The sequence below is a fragment of the Danio aesculapii genome, chromosome 5, assembly GCF_903798145.1.
Source record: "Danio aesculapii chromosome 5, fDanAes4.1, whole genome shotgun sequence".
NCBI lineage: Eukaryota > Metazoa > Chordata > Actinopteri > Cypriniformes > Danionidae > Danio > Danio aesculapii.
The window spans coordinates 53977393-53997725 of NC_079439.1; the positions used below are offsets into that span (position 1 = coordinate 53977393).

The following is a 20333-nucleotide window of genomic DNA, read 5'->3' on the forward strand; positions in this document are numbered from 1 at the left end:
TGCACACGTCTTCACAGAAACTGATATAGTTTGCGCCGAGCACGCAGTATTCTTAAGGACACCTCTCACCCTGCTCACAGACTGTTTTCTCTCCTGCCTTCTGGCAGGCGCTTCAGGCTCCCCCGGACAAAAACCAGCAGACTGAGAAACAGCTTTTTCCCCAGAGCTGTCTTCCTTCTGAACTCTGCCCCTCACTGACTCTTTTGCCCCCCCAATACACCCCCCACACTCCTCTAACTTATACTCCTCACAATCACTGCACTATTTAACATTTGCACATTTAAAGTTTGCACATGTACCCACTGCACATGGACATTTGTAATTACGTTTATCTATCTGCACACTTCTGCTATTAATAGCATCCTGTACATATATTCATTTATTGTAAATCTGTTCATAGCTAATACAACCTGTACTGTATATAATGTTCATAGTACATCCATCTGTAAATACTACCATAATTTTTCTATAACTGCACTTTATAACTTATACCTATATCCTGCACTTGCTGCTATTGCACTGCTGGTTAGACCTAAACTGCATTTCGTTGCCTTGTACTTGTACATGTGTAATGACAATAAAGTTGAATCTAATCTAAAAATATAAGATGTTACAGTCTCTGTGAGGTCATCCAGATCGTTTGCAGCAGCTTCAAAAACACTCCAGTCAGTGAAGTCGAAACAGGCTCGTAGATCCCGCTCTGTTTCGTTAGTCCATCTTTTCACAGATCTTAATACAGGTTTGGCTGTTTTCAGTTTCTGCCTGTAGGTTGGAATGAGATGAATCAAACAATGGTCAGAGTGTCCCAAAGCTGCTCGTTGGACAGAGCGGTATGCATCCTTTATAGTGATATAGCAGTGATCCAATATGTTACTGTCTCTTGTGGGACATGTAACATGCTGTCTATATTTTGGCAGTTCACGGGATAGTTTTGCTTTGTTAAAATCCCAGAGAATGATTAAAACAGAGTCTTGGTGTTGTTGCTCTATCACCGTGATCTGATCAGCTAGTTTCTGTATCGCCAGGCTCGCGTGTGGAGGAATGTAAACACTGATGAGGATGAACGAGCAGAACTCGTGCGGGGAGTAAAAAGGCTTACAGTTAATAAACAGTGCTTCAAGATCTGGACAGCACATCTTCTTTAAAACTGTTACATCTGTACACCACCTTTCATTGATGTAAAAGCACGTCCCGCCACCGCGTGATTTCCGCATTGATTCTTTGTCGCGGTCCGCTCTGAACAGCTGATGTATAAATATATATATATATATACACACATATATATATATATATATATATATATATATATATATATATACACACATATATATATATACACACATATATATACACACTCATATATACACACACATATATACACACACACATATATACACACACATATACACACACACACACACACACACACACACACATATATATATATATATATATATATATATATATATATATATATATATATATATATAACTTTGTTTGCTTTCCAACTATGTATCTCAATGAATGTTTTTTTCTAGCATTTTTCTTATTTTATGTACCACACACACATACACAAAATAATAATAAAAGTTTAGAACTTGTGTGTGAGGAAAATCTCATTTTTGGGTGAACTATCCCTTTAAGAGCACACCTGTTGCCCTTACAAACGCACAGTCCACAACTATACATCCCTACTGATGGAACACAGCACACAAACAAACACCAATCAACACTGAAAAAATACACAAACATAGACAGTACCTTTTCACGTTGTGATTTCAGAGACACTTCGTCACATTAAATCCACTGCAGCGAAGGTCTATCAAAGCTAAAATCCAAGCAGACTTGTTAAGTGCATTTCTTCCCAAATCTTTACTTTTCATTGCACTGAAATTGTCTAAATAGTCTGAAGTGCGTGTGACATAACAATTACATCTAAAAGCATTAATAGTGTCGAGTAAAAATACCCAAGGAATAAGACAGCATTAATGGAGGGGAAACTGCGAGGGATTTAATGGGGATGTGAGAGGGTTTCAGTCATTTATATCGATCCACAACATTAGATTGCAGCCGAACGGGTCGTGTGAGATTAAAAGGCTCTCAGATGGTTAAATAACATGCTGTCAAGCTCGCTTACGAAAATAAATATATAACTCTTGAGCCGTCGCATCCGTTTGTTTATCAACACGTGATGACGCACTGCTGATATTCTTCAAGCGCAAAGCGTCTCTGACAACCAACCGGAAGCATATCTGAATTTCCGTGTTATGGAAGAGAGCAATCACAGAGAGAATAGGGGGAGCGCTTAAAATCTACTCCCTAGATTTCGGCTATTTTCATTTGCTATTTATTTCATGACTGGTCTTCTTTTTTTTTGAATAATTTTCATTTAGTTTATTTTATTACTGAATGCGCTTTCATTTGGTGAAATTCATATAAAGTGAATTTAATAATTGTAGTCACCCCTAGTAGAAAAACGTGGTCACCCATCGCGCTGTACGCTAGTTTGAAGTGCAACTTGCAATATAGCAGAGGAAAAAATATGTAGTTAATATGTAGTCTTACAGTTAGAGTCATATTTGTCATGTTTTGCTTGTGTTATGTATACATTACTGAAAGTGTTGCTGGATAAAACGTCACTTTATGTGTACGAATGGAAAGTGATGACGTTTAGCGCAGTGTTGTTGTAAACCCTATTACATTAAGTTACAGGAAAGTGATGACGTTTAGCGCGTTGTTGTTGTTGTAAACCCTAGTACATTAAGTTACATTATCATCAACAGTAATTTTACTGTTTTCGGTTTCAGGTAAGAAATAGAAATGTTGTACAAACACCTCATATTTGTAAAGCAGCTGGTCAAATTGCAGACTGTTTCGATTCATATTAAACTGCTTGGGAGTTTGTAATCAGTCAGTACATTTTGTATATTGTTGTTATCAATAATTAATTAACTATATCCTTAATGTTATTTGAAAGTTGTTATTATGTTATATGCATTATTTATCATGTAATCTCCTTTTCACTAGGATGGTGGACACTAAATATATCTTTCAAATGTCTGGCTTCAGGAATAATTCTCAAAAAAGACATTTACTTCATGGCATCAAACAGCTTGGGGGCGTATACACGGGGGGCTCTGTAAGTATCTGCACTTATGACACTTCATTTATTATGTTCTACCATCCTGCTATCCACCTGTTACAAGTTGTGGGGGGGAAAGAAGCGTATGCAGACTTGTGCTGTATTAAAATTTTAATGACCTTGTTTGCATTGAATACAAAACATCAAACCAAATATAATCTTGTACTAAAGGAAAGGAAATTCACACAAGGACGAATGCAAATATTTCACAAATATTTTACAATTTGCAACACAATACATTTTATATTATATAAACTGAATGTACATTAGATGTAAATATTTCTGTAAAGGTAAATTACTAAAAGCAACACATTTAAAGGGGATCAAAAAAGTTTTTCAAACTAGGACAGTAAATGTAAATGTACACAAAATTATATTTAAGTTGCCCTGCAACCTTTTAAAAACAGCTTCTGTGTTGAATCACTGCATTGTTTCACATGCATAGAATTTTAAGTAATTTCTACGATACATATAATTGTTATCTCTTGAAATATCTATTTCATGATAATTATGTCAAATTAGTGCTTTAATTTAGTTTAACAAATGTAAACTTAGCTCACCATTTCGTCTTTGTAGGTGAGCATCTTGTAAATGACAAAAAGCTAATAATTTACAGATTACTGATAAGTGCTTACCAATGACCATATTGTAAGCAGGATAATCGTGCAGTAGTAAAAATAATATTAAAGTTGTTATTTAATTTTGTTTGTATGTGTATTGTACGTACAGTAAACAGTATGTGTGCTCATTTAAAAATACTTGATTCTGATTGGTCAATCATGACATCCTAAGCTATGTTATTCTCCGGTAGCAAACAATTAAACTAATAACACAGGCTCACTCGGTTATTTGCAAATCATCCACTTTTTTACATTTTCTTTTGGAAAGCTTTTGATTTAAAGAACTATTATATTATTACAGCTCAGATCTTTTTTTTGTCAAGTTGTTTACTTTTTTTTTTTGCAAGTAGCCATGTAAAAAGTGGGATAATGTACTTCCAGCCATTTATCTTCGAAGACTAAAGGCCTTCAGTCTTATACAACATGCCAGAACAACCAGCTGGATGTACATTGACCTTTACATATTGTTAGTTGAAGTTTGTGACCAATATGTTTTTTCAATTTATTCAATATCAATTCAAAATTGTTATATATTATTACCATTTAATCGGTTTCCTTATTGAGTGTAGGTTAAAATTGTAATTTCAGCAACATTACACCCGTCTTCAGTGTCTTATGATCATGGTGATTTGCTCTTATGATCAAATATTATTGCCACTAATTATAATTAATTGTGATTCTAAAAATTAACAGCATTGTCCTGCTTCATAGTTTTGTGGAGCTTGTGATCCACTTTACTTAGTAAATCTTTTTAAAAGAAAGTAAAACATTTTAGCAGTTTTTTAATTAATTTATTTTTTTATATATACCTTACATTATAAATGTTGTTACATTCACTTTTGATCTTCATTCTGTCCTAGATAAATACAAGTAATACGTGTTAAACGAGACTAGCACAGTTTCCACAAAAAAAGAAGCAGCACAACAGTTTTTACCTCTGATAATAATAATAATAATAATAATCATTCATTCATTCATTCATTCATTCATTTTCTTTTCGGCTTAGTCCCTTTATTAATCCGGGGTGGCCACAGCGGAATGAATTGCCAACTTATCCAGCACATGTTTTACGCTGAGAATGCCCTTCCAGCTGCAGCCCATCTCAGGGAAACATCCATACACACTCATTCCCACTCATACACTACGGACAATTTAGCTTACCAAATTTATGTGTACCGCATGTCTTTGGACTGTGGGGGAAACCCATGCGAACGCAGGGAGAACATGCAAACTCCACACAGAAATGCCAACTGACCCAGTCGAGGCTCAAACCAGCGACCTTCTTGTAGCCAATAATAATAATAATAATAATAACAATAATAATAATAATAATAATAATAATAATAATAATAATAATAATAATAATAATAATGCATCTTTCTTGAACAGCCAATCATAATTTTAATTATTTCTGAATTATCATTATGTTTCACATGACAATGAAGCCTGTAGTAATGATACTAGAAATTCCATTTTAAATCACTGGAAGATACTACATGTCAAATTACATAAAAAAATTAAACGGTTTTAAATTGTAATACTATTTCACAATTAAACAATTTTACTGTAATTTGACCAAATAAATATAGCCTAGCTAAGCAGAATAGACTTATTTTAAAAACATGAAAAAAATTTACTGGTAAGTGTGTGAATGCATGTGTCTGTATATATGTGTGTGTTTGAGTGTATATATGCACACACATGATTAAAGTGCTGCATAACAATTTAAAGATTTCCTGCTATATAATAAAGCCTTTGTAAAGTTCACTCAAACCTATCTTGTCTTCCATATAATCAAAAGTGTGGGGAAAAAATGATAAAGTGTTGGTGATTAGCCCTGAAATATGACTCTAATTTTTACATGATGCTACAGTGTATTTCGGACTGTGTAATTTTGTCCTTGCCCTCAATACCATCTTAATATAGCCACAGATCTCTCTCACTCTACTAATTGAACCCCTCAAGAGAATAAACTTCAAAGTTCTTGACCTTTTCCAAAACTATCTCATGGTAAGGTTGTAGACCAGATTAGTAAGGTGACTTTATACAATGGATACAAGATATTTTTGTTCTTTCTTTTTGTATTACCTCATGTACTGTGCACAATGATTTTATTGCCAAATTTGACTATATTTCAGGTTTATAAGGAAGCAATCACTCACCTCATCGTTGAAAAAGCTTTACCCAGTGAAAAGTTTCTCGCAGCCTGTGCTGGAGGTCTGTATTTTCAGGAAGTGACTGCCATGTGCATGTATAGAGTAAATAATTAGTATATTGTTACTGAAATATTAAAGGGATAGAAATAAATGTATTTGGTCATTATTTACTTCACTTCTAACAAAGCTGCTTGAGTTTCTTTCATCTGTTCAATACAAAAGAAGCTACAATAAAAAGGTAGTATTGACTTGCATAGTGTTTTTTTTTCCTACTGTAAGCGTCAATGACTACACTGTAAAAATATCTGTAAAACAGCATTTTCCTTATATTGTGATTCATGTTTTGCTCACTTATTTATGCTTTTGAATTGCATTGTGGTATCTTGATCTTGAGCTTTTGATGTTGAAAAGTTTGACAAGTAACTTTTGTTGATATTTTTGATAGTTTGAAGTGATATGTTGTCTGTTTGTGCTGTAAATTACGGTACAAAAATATTTCAATAAACTGCCAGTACTTTTTCTGTTTGTTTGCAGACTTGATTATGTCTATATTATTTCTTAAACAACATCTTGTCTCAAACTACAAAAATATCAATGAAAGACACTTTCTTAAACTGTAGAGTTGAATTTTCAACATCAAAAGTAGACCGAGCCCATAATGATAACACTCCCATAATGCAATTCACAACCACAAATAAACAGAAAACATCATGTGAACCACAAAATATAGAACCTGTTAATTAATGAATATTATAAGTTAATATTCTTAAAAATAGATATTTTTTGTGTTAAACAGAAAAAGATAGAAACTGAAGGGTAAGGCTGAACTATCCCATTTAAACTAGTATATATTATTTTACATATAATATACACTACCTGACACAAGTCTTGTCGTGGATCCCAGTTGTACGAGCAACAAATAACAACTTGACTTTTAGTTGATGGTTTGGAAAAGTGGCAGAAGGTTGATTTTTCTGATGAATCATCTGTTGAACTTGATCCCAATAATCACAAAACTGCAGAAGACTATTGGAACAAACATGAACCCAAGATTGGATTGGGTTGGGTTTACATTCGGTATGGGGTCGTGTGAGAAATCTGCAGAGTGGATGGCAACATCAACAACCTGAGGTATTAAGACATTTGTGCTGCCCATTAAATTACAAACCACAGAAGAGGGCAAATTCTTCGGCAGGATAGTGCTCCTTCTCATACTTCAGCCTCCACATCAAAGTTCCTGAAAGCAAAGAAAGTCAAGGTGCTCCAGGATTGGCCAGCCCAGTCACCAGAAATGAACATTATTGAGCACATGTCTGAAGAAGGAGGCACTGAGGATGAATCCAAAGAATCTTGATGAACTCTGGGAGTCCTGCAAGAACGCTTTATTTGCCATTCCAGATGACTTTATTAATAAGTTATTTGAGTCATTGCAGAGATGTATGGATGCAGTCCTCCAAGCTCATGGGAGTCAGACACAATATTTTTCTTTTTTCCGCTGCACCATGACTTTTTATTCTACACTGTACATTATTTATGTTAAGTGACAACTTTTTTCTAAGCAAAGTCAGACCTTACGGTCCTAATTAAATAATTAAAAATTAAGGCATGATCAAATATTATTTTGGTAAAATAAGCGTAATCTAGTGGCCTTTGCCTTTCATAACAGCCACTTCTGATACCAAATGATCAACTAGAAGTCAAGTTACTATTTTCTGTTTTTAAAACTCGGATAGGCAACACGACTATTGTCAGGAAGTGTCAAGGTAATTAAATAATTATTTAAAATACAATATATTTATATAAATTTTTATTATTTTACAATAAATATTTATAATAAATTATTGTTATAAATAATTATGTACTATTATTTATAAATTACAAATTTTAATAAAATAGCATTGTATCAACCCACTTCCAAATAATATAATAAATTATAAAGGTGACTGAAAGATCTTCTTCAACTTTTTATCAGTGTTTTTATCTGTAGATTTTTGTATATAAGAAATTGTTATAATTGTAATTAAATATTTATTACCAATGTTGCCATGAATATAGCCAATGCTTTTGATATGCCATTAAAACATAAATAAACTATATAGGTAACTCTCTGGCTGTTCTTTGCTTCAGGGAAGTGGATAGTGACTCCTGAGTTTGTTCTGGACAGTGTGAAGCACATGGGGTGGTTACCAGAGTCTTCATATGAGATAAACTTAACAGCTCAGACCCCAGAAACACCTAATCCATTGAAAACTTGGAGAGAGAGAGTAGCGAATGGCACAGTGTCTGGAGCCTTTCAGGTCAGCATGACTATATTGTTAACTCTCTTAGAAAACAGCAAAAATATCATGTTTGCCATTTTACTTTTGCACCTATAGGACTGGGTAGTGCTCATTGACATTGCCGACCCGAAAAGGAGGAGTGTGTTTGTCAGGTCAGGATGTGCTTAGTAACAACACTTTGTTTGTAAGACATGCTTTTGCTTTAATATATTGGCGTATTGTCACTTGCTAATTGTAATTTTGTTTGCAGGATATTAAAAGCAGGCAAAGCTGTTGTCTTCACAGACTGGCCAACTTCATTTGCTGTAACCCATGTGTTAGCCAAAAATACATCCAAAGAGGGAGCTGTGAAGGGTGCAATCCATTGCTATAGTGTCAGCTACATAGCCAAACATCTTTTTGGGGTAAAGTATTTGAGTTTTTGAGTTAAATGTTAAAAAAGGTAATTTACTCAAAACATCTGATATTGTTAAATAGCCATGATGTTGTTCAAAATCTGGTTTACCCTTTTGACCCTGTTTTTTTTTTTTTAAACTGCATCAGACAGCATAATATTGCAATAAATATTGTTTAGTAGCACAAATGTTCTATTGTGGATAAAATATACTGGACAAAATAAAATATAAATATTAATAATAATAATAATAATAATAATAATATATATATATATATATATATATATATATATATATATATATATATATATAAACTCACCTACATGTTATGAACTATTTATTTATTTATTTTATTTTTTATTTTATTTATTTATGGCCTTTGCTTATATTGGAAAGCGCAGCATGAATATCCTGTTAAATATTTCCATATATTATACTAAACAAAACAATTGTGGATGAGCACATCTGTATTTGACACCTGTAACGCTTTGTAAAATGCATTTATTATTATTATTTTTATTTATTTATTTATTTATTTTACCACTGCTCACTGTTTATATGGGAAAGAGCAGCATAACCATATTGTAAAAATTAATTTATATTCTACAAAACAAATGAAACAACACATCTGTAATTTTAACACATATATCTCTTTGCAAATTGGAGTTATTGGAGTATTTTGCACTTTGATGTTCATTAGCAGGCTATGTCAATTAGCTGGCCATTCTCCTCTGACCTCTGGCATCAACAAGGCATTTGCGTCCACAAAACTGCCGCTCACTGGATATTTTCTTTTTTTTCGGACCATTCTCTTTAAACCCTAGATATGGTTGTGCGTGAAAATCCCAGTAGATCAGCAGTTTCTGAACTACTCAGACCAGCCCATCTGGCACCAATAATGCCACCTTCAAAGTCACTTAAATCACCTTTCTTCCCCATTCTAATGCTCAGTTTGAACTGCAGCAGATTGTCTAGAATCATGTCTACATGCTTTAATGCATTGCATTGAGTTGCTGCCATGTGATTGGCTGATTAAAAATTTGTGTTTACGAGCAGTTGGGCAGGTGTACCTAATAAAGTGGTCAGTGAGTGTATATATATTTAAAGTGAAAAATTATTTTAGCATTTGTAATAACCCTAAACTTTTGCTATAATAATAATTGTGCAAAGATTCCCAAAATGTTAAACTCCTTTCATTTGGAATGTTTAACTTTTTACAAGTTTTTCCTGAACTTTAATATTTGCATTTTTTTGTCATTTTTTGTAGAATATTTGCTTAGAATTAAACTGGCCCTGTGATTTAGAGTGTTTCGACGAAGAAGAGAGCTCTAAAACAGCCACCCAGACTGCTGCAGTCACTGACGAATCTACAGATGTCACTTCTGACTCTTCACATAAAGAACTGGAGGACATGCTCAAAGAATACATCATAATAATGGAGGTCTAATATATTTTTATTCTCTCCATTCACTCCATTTTTTTTGCTCTGGTACTTTTAAATATCACACTGAAGCATAATTATGGCTTTCACAGATGGATTTTGGGCACAAATTAGAAAGTTGTCACAGTTATCACTGTAATTTCTATAAAGTATGACCTTACATGACATCTCGTTTCAGCAAAGGAAGAAGCAGCTTTTGACAGTCCCACAGTTTCACAGCTACTACACACCCGTCTTGCCAGATCAGGTACATTCAAACCCTGTGTAAAACTTTCTATCTGCCGCACTGTTAAAGTGCACAAAAAATGAGTGTTTGACTCATCAAGAGGATCAGGTCATTCAATTTCCTGTGTGTCACATAGAGGAGTAATAAACGCAAGGCTCATCATGGTCAGGTCACCAGATTTAGGCAAATGGGTTTGATGGGGATGCTCGTGATTGGCATACCCATTAAAGAAACATTGCAACGCGCCTCTCTACTGGTTTCTCAAGCGGAAATGTCCAGATGCACTCATTCGACACTGACCCCGAGAACACATTATCATCAGTCATCTTGTTTCATCTTGTCTTTCCTTCTCCTGTAGATGCCAGCGGTGGATTTTAGCAATGTGCGGAGTTTGGTGGAGTGTTCGTTCTTCCCTCAAGCTGTGGAGGAGATTTTGGGGTCCCTGCATCCCGGAGTGATGCCCCCAGCCCTACTGCTCCAAGAGCTAATGCGCCATGCACTCCATGTATGTATGGTTAGAGCTTTTCTCAATCCCACACTAATACAGAACTGCTTTTTTGAAAAGGTTATTGTTGTAGATTATCTTTTTATTAAGGGAGTTGTAAGTAGTGTGGTTTATGCTTTATTAATTAAATTCAAGGTCACTTATGTATATAGCACTTTTTAATATCAGAAAAGTTAGGCAGTTTTGTATAGGGTAGGAAGTATATACTGTAAGCATAGATAACCTGCAGTTACAGTGCGTCGGGCTTAACTTTTTCTACATTTTTTTATGTTACAGCCTTTTTCCAAAATGTATTAAATTCATTTCCTCAAAATTCTGCACACAATACCCCATAATGAAATTGTTGAAAATTTATTAAAAATAAAAAAGCTTGAAAAATCACATGTACATAAGTATTCACAGCCTTTGCCGTGAAGCTCTAAATTGAGCTCAGGGACATTCTCTTTCTACTTATCATTCTTGAGATGTTTCAGCAACAATTGGAGTTCACCTGTGGTAAATTCAATTGATTGGACATGATTTGAAAAGGCATACACCTGTCTATAAGATCCCACGGTTGACAGTGCATGTCAAAGCACAAACCAAGCATGAAGACAAATGAATTGTGTGTAGACCTCCTAGACTGGACTGTCTCCAGGCACAAGGCTGGTGAAGGTTACAGTAAAGTTTCTGCTGCTCTGAAAGTTCCAATGAGCACAGTGGCCTCCATCATCCGTAAGTGGACGATATTTGTAACCACCAGGAGCTGGCCAGCCATCTAAGCTGAGTGATCGGGGGAGAAGGGCCTTTGTCAGGGAGGTGATCAATAACCCAATGGTCATTCTGTCTGAGCTCCAGCGTTCTTCTGTGGAGAGAGGAGAACCTTACAGAAGGACAACCGTCTGTGCAGCAATCCACCAATCAGGCCTGTATGGTAGAGTAGCCAGACAGAAGCCACTCCCCGCCTGGAATTTGCCAAAAGGCATCTGAAGGACTCTCAGACCTTAAGAAACAAAATTCTCTGGTCTGATGAGACTAAAATTGACCTCTTTGGAGTGAATGCCGGGCGTTACGTTTGGAGAAAACCAGGCACCGCATCACCAGGCTAATACCATCTCTACAGTGAAGCATTATGGTGGCAGCATCATGCTGTGGGGGTGTTTTTCAGCAGCAGGAACTGGAAGACTAGTCAGGATAGATGGAAAGATGAATTCAGCAATGTACAGAGACATCCTGAATGAAAACCTGCTTCAGAGTGCTCTTGACCTCAGACTGTGCAAGTAACTAAACAGCTCTTAGATTTTTTGCAGACATGTTTTATTCTTTTTTTGGTACTTTATGGTGTTATTTTTCAACTGGTCAAAATTAATTATCCTATGTGTATCAGAAAGAGGATGAAGGTTATGTTAAGCATCTAAAACACACAATTATTCTCTAAGATATACAAAAAACAAAAATAAATAAATAACAGCAGCATACTTTTCTACCAGCTTCCGAAGTTACTTTTTAAAAAATCAATACATTTATTCATTTATTAATTAATTTAATTTTTATTTATTTATTTATTTTTAATTATTATTATTATTATTAAGACGTTATAATTATTATTTTTTATTATTATTATTATTATTAATTTATTATTATTATTCTCTATTTCAGAGGTCGCCACAGCGGACTAAACCGCCATTATTATTATTATTTATTGATATATGATTGGGTGACGCGGTGGCGCAGTAGGTAGTGCTGTCGCCTCACAGCAAGAATTGTCCGTAGTGTATGAGTGTGAATAAGTGTGTTGGATGTTTCCCAGAGATGGGTTGCAGCTGGAATGGCATCCGCTGAGTAAAACATATGCTGGATAAGTTGGCGGTTCATTCCACTGTGGCGACCCCAGCTTAATAAAGGAACTAAGCCGAAAAGAAAATGAATGAATGAATGATATATGATTGTTAAGTGACATTAAATGCATTTGTTTTGTTATATAGAGGTATTTTAAATAAATGCTGCTCTTTGAACTTTTTTATTTGTCATAAACTCAATTATATGTATAAATGTATAAATCCAACTTTTCTGGGCATTGGAGACTTCATTTAAAAACATAAAAAAGAAAAAAAAAATTTTAACTACTGCTGACATTTCTTTTCAATTTCCAATCAAAATGTATTTTGATATTTTGTCAATATAAAATGGCATGTTTGCAGTGATTTATTTTTTTTTACCCTACACAAAACTAGCATTTTAACTTTAACTTTTTTATTTTGATCAGTTGTTAAAAAAATAAATTAATTAAAAGTCTGTCAGATTTATTTTTGATTTAAAGTAAGGAAGAAACGCTATCAGTAAAGTTTGTGTCTAGATATTTGTTTTGAAGATTTAATTAATCATTATCTAAACTGTTTAGAATGGAACTTTTGCCAAATGTATTTTTATTACAAAAAGCTGTTTACTCTATTCTGAGTTGACAAGATAACCAAGCCTTTATTTATGCTCTCTCATTTCTAGGGTGATGCAAAGCCATTGTACCTCAGCACATTTATCACAGTTCTCCATAGTATACTTCGTAACAATCCAACCTGGGGCTGTCCTGGAAACACTAAGTACTTCCTTAAGGTCCTCCAGTGTCCAGAATGTAAAAACGGTCTCTGGTCACTTCTTGAGACGTCACTTCGGTATGCCTGTCAATGCAGAACTGTCAGTCTATCATGTCAGAACAGCTCATAAGCAAATAGAGTTTCTCTCAGTAATGCATTTTTTTCTGATTTATTCAAGAGTGTGTTTGGCAAGCGAACCCACCTGTCACTCACTGCCAAGCCCACCATCCACTGAGATGTTTCGCCTCCACTGTAACCTGCAGGAGTTCTTCCTGCGACTGTTTCAGCTGGAGCTTCATGCTGCTAGCTCAGGGTGAGCACCTTAGCTCTGTTCATCTCTGCTTTAATAAATAACAACTTTTTGATAGTCTACATCAGCCAAAAGAAGAGAAAACTGTATTTTTCAACCACTCCACTAAATAAACACAGACAAAATGTGTCAAAAAGAATCTAAAGAACTTAAACACAATCTGTAGCAGCTTTGATTCATGCTTATCTTAGATCAAGACTTTCTGTGAGCATTATTTTTTGTGAAATAAAGACAATAACTAAATTCTAAAATAAAAAAAGATAGTTTCTTTATTTAAAAAATGAGCAAACACGTAACCTTAAAAGTGGCAAGTTGACTTTACTTTAAAACAGTAAGTAAACTGTTTTTTTTTTTAAATCATGCGAATAATTAATGTTACTTAATAATTTTAGGGCTACAAATGTACTCTTTTTTTAAGTAAAGTCAACTAATTTAAAAGCAACAGGTCTACACACTTTTTAAAGTAAAGTCATCTAATTGCTAAGACACTGCTTTAACTATGGGTTTTATAATGAGTGTGACTAGAAGTTAGTTTCTCCCCCAAGGACAGTCCCATATTAAAACTCTATTTTTATTATTCAGATTTAATATGGATAGAAAAAATAATTGTTTGCCCCATATTCTTAAGTTCTAAGTGCTAGTAGCTGTGTTGGGGGTAACGCATTACAAGTAACGTGAGTTATGTAATAATATTACTTTTCTAAGTAACGAGTAAAGTAACGCATTACTTTAAGAAAATATAAGAAATTAAAATTTATAAAATACAAAATTAAAAGTAATTATATTTGACTTACTTTTTAAAAAATATAACTCAAATTACTTTTTAGATGAATTAATTCGCTTTTAAAAAATATTTTGCTGAATTAAAATGTGTGTAATCATATTAAATCACGCTCTGTGACAGAATGAGCTCCCCTTGGGAACAGACAGAAACCAACATGAGAGAGCCTTCCATTTCTGTGATAGAAGTATTCTTATTATCCTATACACATGGAAGAAAAGGGGATCGTCTCAATGGACCGTGATTTTACTGAACTAATAAGACAAAAATACAAAATATATGGCATGTATAGTGTCAGGAAGTTTTCAGAATGTAACATTATTCTTTTTTTTTTTTAGGTTATTTTTTTAAAAGGTAAATGAAGATGTAGGTAATATAGTGTGTCGTTAAATGCAGAGCTCCTCTATTTATAAAAAAAACAAGAAAGAAAAACCCTGCAAGTTTTGACAGAGATGAAGCCTCATAAAGGTATGAAAAAGTAACACAAAAGTAACGTAACACATTACTTTCCATAAAAAGTATTTAAGTAACGCAACTAGTTACTTTTTTGGGGAGTAACTCAATATTGTAATGCACTACTTTCAAAAGTAACTTTCCCCAGCACTGGCTAGTAATACTCTTCTATCATGTAAAAATAAATTAATCAAAAGTTATTTGTGTACATTTTGAAGATTATTTTCTAATGATCATTTCCAAATCAATACTATTCAATATCAAAATTATTATTTACATATCCATCGAGTTTTAGTTAGTGAAGATTGACCTGTGTCATTTAGCATTAGGCCAGCTCCAGTGAAATTCGTGAAAGCAATTTTCTCTAGTTATAGTAGTATACTAAGGTAGAAACAAGGTAGAGTATTGAAACACTCATTAAAGATCTAAAATAAAAGTTTAATTAGAGTTTATATAAAGAGAGAGACGGATACAAACAGATTTTTTTTTACTTTATTGTACATTCATTTTCCTATTAACCTTTCATATTTATAGTCAGTTTTCCACAGTTCTCCAAGTTTTACAAAAAATGTATACATTTACAAAGTATATTTACAAGAAAATTATCTCCAAAAACACCAAATTAATTCCAAAAACACACCAAACTTTTTTCAAATTTAACCGAATCATTCATTTTGTTTTTTTTAAATTGAAGTGAGTCTAGGGATGTCCCAAAGTTTTAACTTCCGATACAATACCGATATTGCAGCCTTCAGTACTAACAGATACCGATACAAATCTGATACAATAATCAGCACAAATTATGAAAACAGACACATAAACACAAAAATAAAGCAAAGATTTCTATGGGGTATTCTCCATTGTAAATCTCCCACTTTTTTAGATAGTAGTGGTTATTAAAAAACGGAACAATTTCATTTAAATTAAAGAATTACACTCCAAGGTGCATCTTTCCTTTCAGAGGATAAAAATCCAGCCATTCCATTTTTCACTTTTAAAAAAAAAAAAAAACATTAAAACCATCCAACTTGAGTAAAATCATCAGACACGACCGTGAGACAGAGAATAATATGTAACACTAACCTAAAATGGTAGCAATTTCAAATCTATTGCAGCTTTTACATATTATTATCTATAGCATTGACTTTGTCTTGATGTGTGCAGAAGATCACCTGGAAGCAGTCGAGCATCTGTTCTCTATAGTACTTTCTGGAGCACGTGGGAAAAGTCAACTCTAAACTCCAGGGCAGTTCGGCAGCTCAGCACACTTTTGATCAAGACTTTAATGTGGGCTTACAACGGCAATCAGGTGTTTTTTTTTTAAGCATACAGTATGTGTTTATGACCTAACTGCTTAGTCTTAATTATGTATCCATACTTGTATAAACAGATTAATGACCTGGATCAAACTTAAATTAGTCTAATTACACCTGTTAGATCATAGTATGGCAGCAGATTTTCACTTTGAATGTACTGTTTTGTTGATACCTGTCCATTCCAGATTGCAGGCTGAGTTTAGTGTGTGTTTGTGCAGGAGTGCAGGCTGGGAATGTTGGTCACTCTGCAGGAGACTCTGTGTGTAGTGGTGGAGTTCTGGGCTCAGGAACACAGTCCACTCAACAGCAGTCTGGTGCAAAAAGGCTTTAAAGACCTGGCTGAACACATCGCTCTACTGTGCCAAGGTATCCCATAGTGCAGAGGGAAACTGGCGAAGAATTACTTTATGCACTAAATGTGAAAAATAAGAATTGCAAAAATATATATTATTTATTGAAAATGAAACATGAAAGTTGTACATTTCTTTTTGTCCTCCCTTAGACCTTGACTTTGACATGCTGAAGGAGGTGATTCCAGCCCTTCGCTCTGCAAGACTCCGGATGTTCACTGCCGATGCAATTTACAGAAACATCTGTTGCAGCAGGGGCCTGTTCTTCAGCTCTGAACCACTCTGCCTGCTCAAAATTGTAGGTTTTATCATATACGTTGTTACAACATCAAGATTTATAGTGTCTGCATGTTTATTTATAGGGTCTAAGCTTAAATATGTTTTTTTTTATAGTCAATCAATAATTTAACTTGCTTAACTTCAACATGATTCAAGTAGCATTTACTTCATTTAAAATTATCTAATTAAAAAAAGGTTGTGTGCCAACTCAATTGGGTAAGCTAAATTGGCCCTAGTGTATGTGTATGAATGAGTGTGTATGGTTTCCCAGTGATGGGTTGCGGCTGAAAGGGCATCCGCTGTGTGAAACATATGCTGGATAAGTTGGCAGTTCATTCCGCTGTGGTGAACCCCCAGATTAATAAAAGGACTAAGCCGAAAAAAAATGAATGAATGAATGAAAACCAGGTCTAATTGTGTATTTTATGCATGCTAATAACATCATTTAATCAAATAACAGCATCAAAGATCATTACTTACGATGTCTACACATCAGTATAATCAGCACAATTGTTTTCCCAGAATTCTGCATTCATTATGCAGTACAACACAACTATATTTATATATATATATATATATAGTTGATTTTGTATAACTGATTTATATATATATATATATATATATATATATATATATATATATATATATATATATATATATATATATATATATATATATATATATATATATAGTTGAAGTCATAATTATTAGCCCCCCTCCCCTGAGTTATTAGCCCCCCTGTTTATTTTTCTAACAGAGAGAAGACTTTTTCAACACATTTCTAATCATAATTGTTTTAATAACTCATTTTTATTAACTGATTTCTTTTATCTTTGCCTTGATGACAGTAAATAATATTTGACTAGATATTTTTCAAGACACTTCTATACAGCTTAAAGTGACATTTAAAGGCTTAACTAGGTTACTTGGGTTAACTAGGCAGGTTAGGGTAATTAGGCTAGTTATTGTATAACGATGTTTTTTTCTGTAGACTATCAAAAAAAAATTGCTTAAAGGGGCTAATAATTTTGATCTTAAAATGTTTTTTAAAAAATTTAAATTTAAAGTGTTTTTATTCTAGCCGATATAAAACAAATAAGACTCTCCCGAAGAAAAAATATTATCAGACATACTGTGAAAATGTCTTTGGTGTGTGTGTATGTGTCTCTTGCCAGGTCTCAACCTACCTCAAAGCTCTTGGGAACTTGTGTGTTCGAGAACCAGTCCAAACCCTGAAGGGACAGACTGACAGAATCGAGATGAATCAACCATCTACCAGCAGTGCCACCCGAGTGCCAGTCTCAGAGTGAGTTTCACCTCTGCCACATCTGTCTGCCCATGCTGTTGTCCTTCATACTGACACTGCAGATCATAGGGCACAGGAGAAAAGCAAGAACACACTCACTCTTTTAAAATATTTGTATATTTTTGATGAATAGAGCTGAGAGCAGTGTTTACTTTTGTGAGGTATTTCACTGTAAAATCACAAGAATTAATGGCTGTCATTTTCTGCATCCTTGTGCCATCAGAGCACATTTTGAGATAACCACTCTCCACTTACAACACTATAAGATCCTCTTTATGTCTGCATCCATACGTGTATGTGACAGAGGCAGAGAGTGCAGTGGGTGCCTTTAATTGGACAATTTTCTGCCATTATGGGGCATTAGAGGGGTTTAAGATGGCTAATGGAGAGAGACAGGCTGCTGTCCCGCTCTGTTGGGGCAACCTGTGATGGCAGAAGACCACCAGCCCTGTTACTGATGGTGACATGAGGGTAATTGGGGCTGTGTGGCTCTTCTACCAGCTCAATCAGCTGCTGCTTATCTGCCTTTTTCCCCGCAGGCTTCAGCTGAGATGTGATGCTTAGATAATACTTAGGCTGCATTGAAATTTAAGCTTAAAAGAGTGTTGTTGTTAAGTAGAACTATTCAAATTGTTTCTTCTTCCTCTTCTTATATATATATATATATATATATATATATATATATACATATATATATATACAGTTGAAGTCAGAATTATTAGCCTGACTTTCTTTTTTAAATATTTCCCAAATGAAGTTTAAGAGAGCAAGGAAATATTCACAATATGTCTGATAATATTTTTTCCTCTAGAGAAAGTCTTATTTGTTTAATTTCAGCTAGAATAAAAGCAGTTTTAAATTTTTTAAAAACCATTTTAAGGTCAAAATTATTAGCCCCTTTAAGCTATATATTTTTTTCGATAGTCTACTGAACAAACCATCGTTATACAATAACTTGCCTAATTACCCTAACCTGCCTAGTTAACCTAATTAACATAGTTACTGTCAGCCTTTAAATGTCACTGTAAGCTGTATAGAAGTGTCTTGATAAATATCTAGTAAAATATTATTTACTGTCATCATGGCAAAGATAAAAGAAATCAGTTATATATATAACTGTTATTATATACAGTATAGGGCTGCACGATATTTGAAAAAATGTACATTGTGATATTTAATTTTCTGTGATTTCTGTTGCAATTTTTCACAAGAATTACTTGCAACTTAATTTATTAATACTTTTAGACTGATTGGAATGATTTTTTTAGGGGAGTGGATAAAATATAAAAAAAACAAATCACAAGCAGAGATAAATTGAGCAAATATACAAATAAAGGAGTCTAACAGTATACAGGTACAGAAATAATCAAATGTACAATAAAGCTGTATGTTCTTCATTGTGTAAATAATTGAACACAATCAATCTTTGTTAAAGCTACAAATTTAATAACTCCTTGTGCTCAAATGCCTTAAACCTGCTTAAAATGTTGACACAAGCCTTGAAAACACAAGCAATTGGTAAACTTTTACTTTATTATGGTTAAACTAAAATGACAAATTTTCATGTGTTGTACCTGGTCAACAGCAAATCTGACTCCACATTCAAGCCGTAGTATATATATATATTTCAGATGCAAAAGCTGCTAAATGCCACTTCCGCCAAAAATGAGATAATGACATTGAGTGAATGCTTTAGGCACATAGTACATGTTCAACAAATATTTTTGCTTCATCTGAATCATCTGAATCGCAGCATCAGCGCATTTAGAGATAACAGTTTGTTGGCAAAAGACTCTAAATGCCACTTGCCTTTGACAGGCGCACTGATACGCCGGCTTTTATGAGGATACTGTTTTATTCTGCTTTTGATTTAGATTTTAAAAATGGAGTTTGATGAACTGGATGAGCCTGTCCGACTGTCAGTGAATGGCAAATAAAAGCATTCCTTACCTCAAAACTCTGTATTATAAGAAAAAGAAAACACAATGTACAGTCGGAAGTGTAGCATGCATTCATAACGTGTTTTTGCGCAGTGACGCTACTTTAAATGAATCCGATTTACTATATATTAACCAGCAACACTGTTTTAAGAAAGACGAAGTTAAGAGGCTGTTCTTTTATCCCGCATGGATGCTATGAGGATAAACTAGAGACGAAAAAGAGATCAAGACCTTGAGCATAGTGAGAATAAATGAATGAATGAC

At 34.0% G+C, this 20333-nt stretch overlaps 2 protein-coding genes across 2 annotated transcripts in view; one reads left to right on the forward strand and one right to left on the reverse strand.

The window, feature by feature from the left end:
• Positions 1 to 2208, reverse strand: part of kiaa0825 (KIAA0825 ortholog) — a 342528-nt gene extending 340320 nt beyond the window's left edge. The window contains exon 1 of the mRNA XM_056458473.1: positions 1762 to 2208. The gene's annotated coding sequence lies outside the window, so the exon portion shown is untranslated. The remainder of the gene's footprint in view (positions 1 to 1761) is intronic.
• Positions 2209 to 2506: 298 nt separating this feature from the next.
• slf1 (SMC5-SMC6 complex localization factor 1) overlaps positions 2507 to 20333 on the forward strand; it is a 60849-nt gene continuing 43022 nt past the window's right edge. The window contains exons 1-15 of the mRNA XM_056458474.1: positions 2507 to 2807; positions 3028 to 3139; positions 5901 to 5979; positions 8046 to 8215; positions 8294 to 8349; positions 8448 to 8601; positions 9860 to 10033; positions 10212 to 10280; positions 10618 to 10764; positions 13246 to 13412; positions 13513 to 13647; positions 16043 to 16187; positions 16413 to 16560; positions 16697 to 16842; positions 17999 to 18129. Of these exons, the coding sequence (XP_056314449.1) occupies positions 3029 to 3139; positions 5901 to 5979; positions 8046 to 8215; positions 8294 to 8349; positions 8448 to 8601; positions 9860 to 10033; positions 10212 to 10280; positions 10618 to 10764; positions 13246 to 13412; positions 13513 to 13647; positions 16043 to 16187; positions 16413 to 16560; positions 16697 to 16842; positions 17999 to 18129 (1832 nt within the window). The 5' untranslated portion in view covers positions 2507 to 2807; position 3028. The remainder of the gene's footprint in view (positions 2808 to 3027; positions 3140 to 5900; positions 5980 to 8045; positions 8216 to 8293; positions 8350 to 8447; positions 8602 to 9859; positions 10034 to 10211; positions 10281 to 10617; positions 10765 to 13245; positions 13413 to 13512; positions 13648 to 16042; positions 16188 to 16412; positions 16561 to 16696; positions 16843 to 17998; positions 18130 to 20333) is intronic.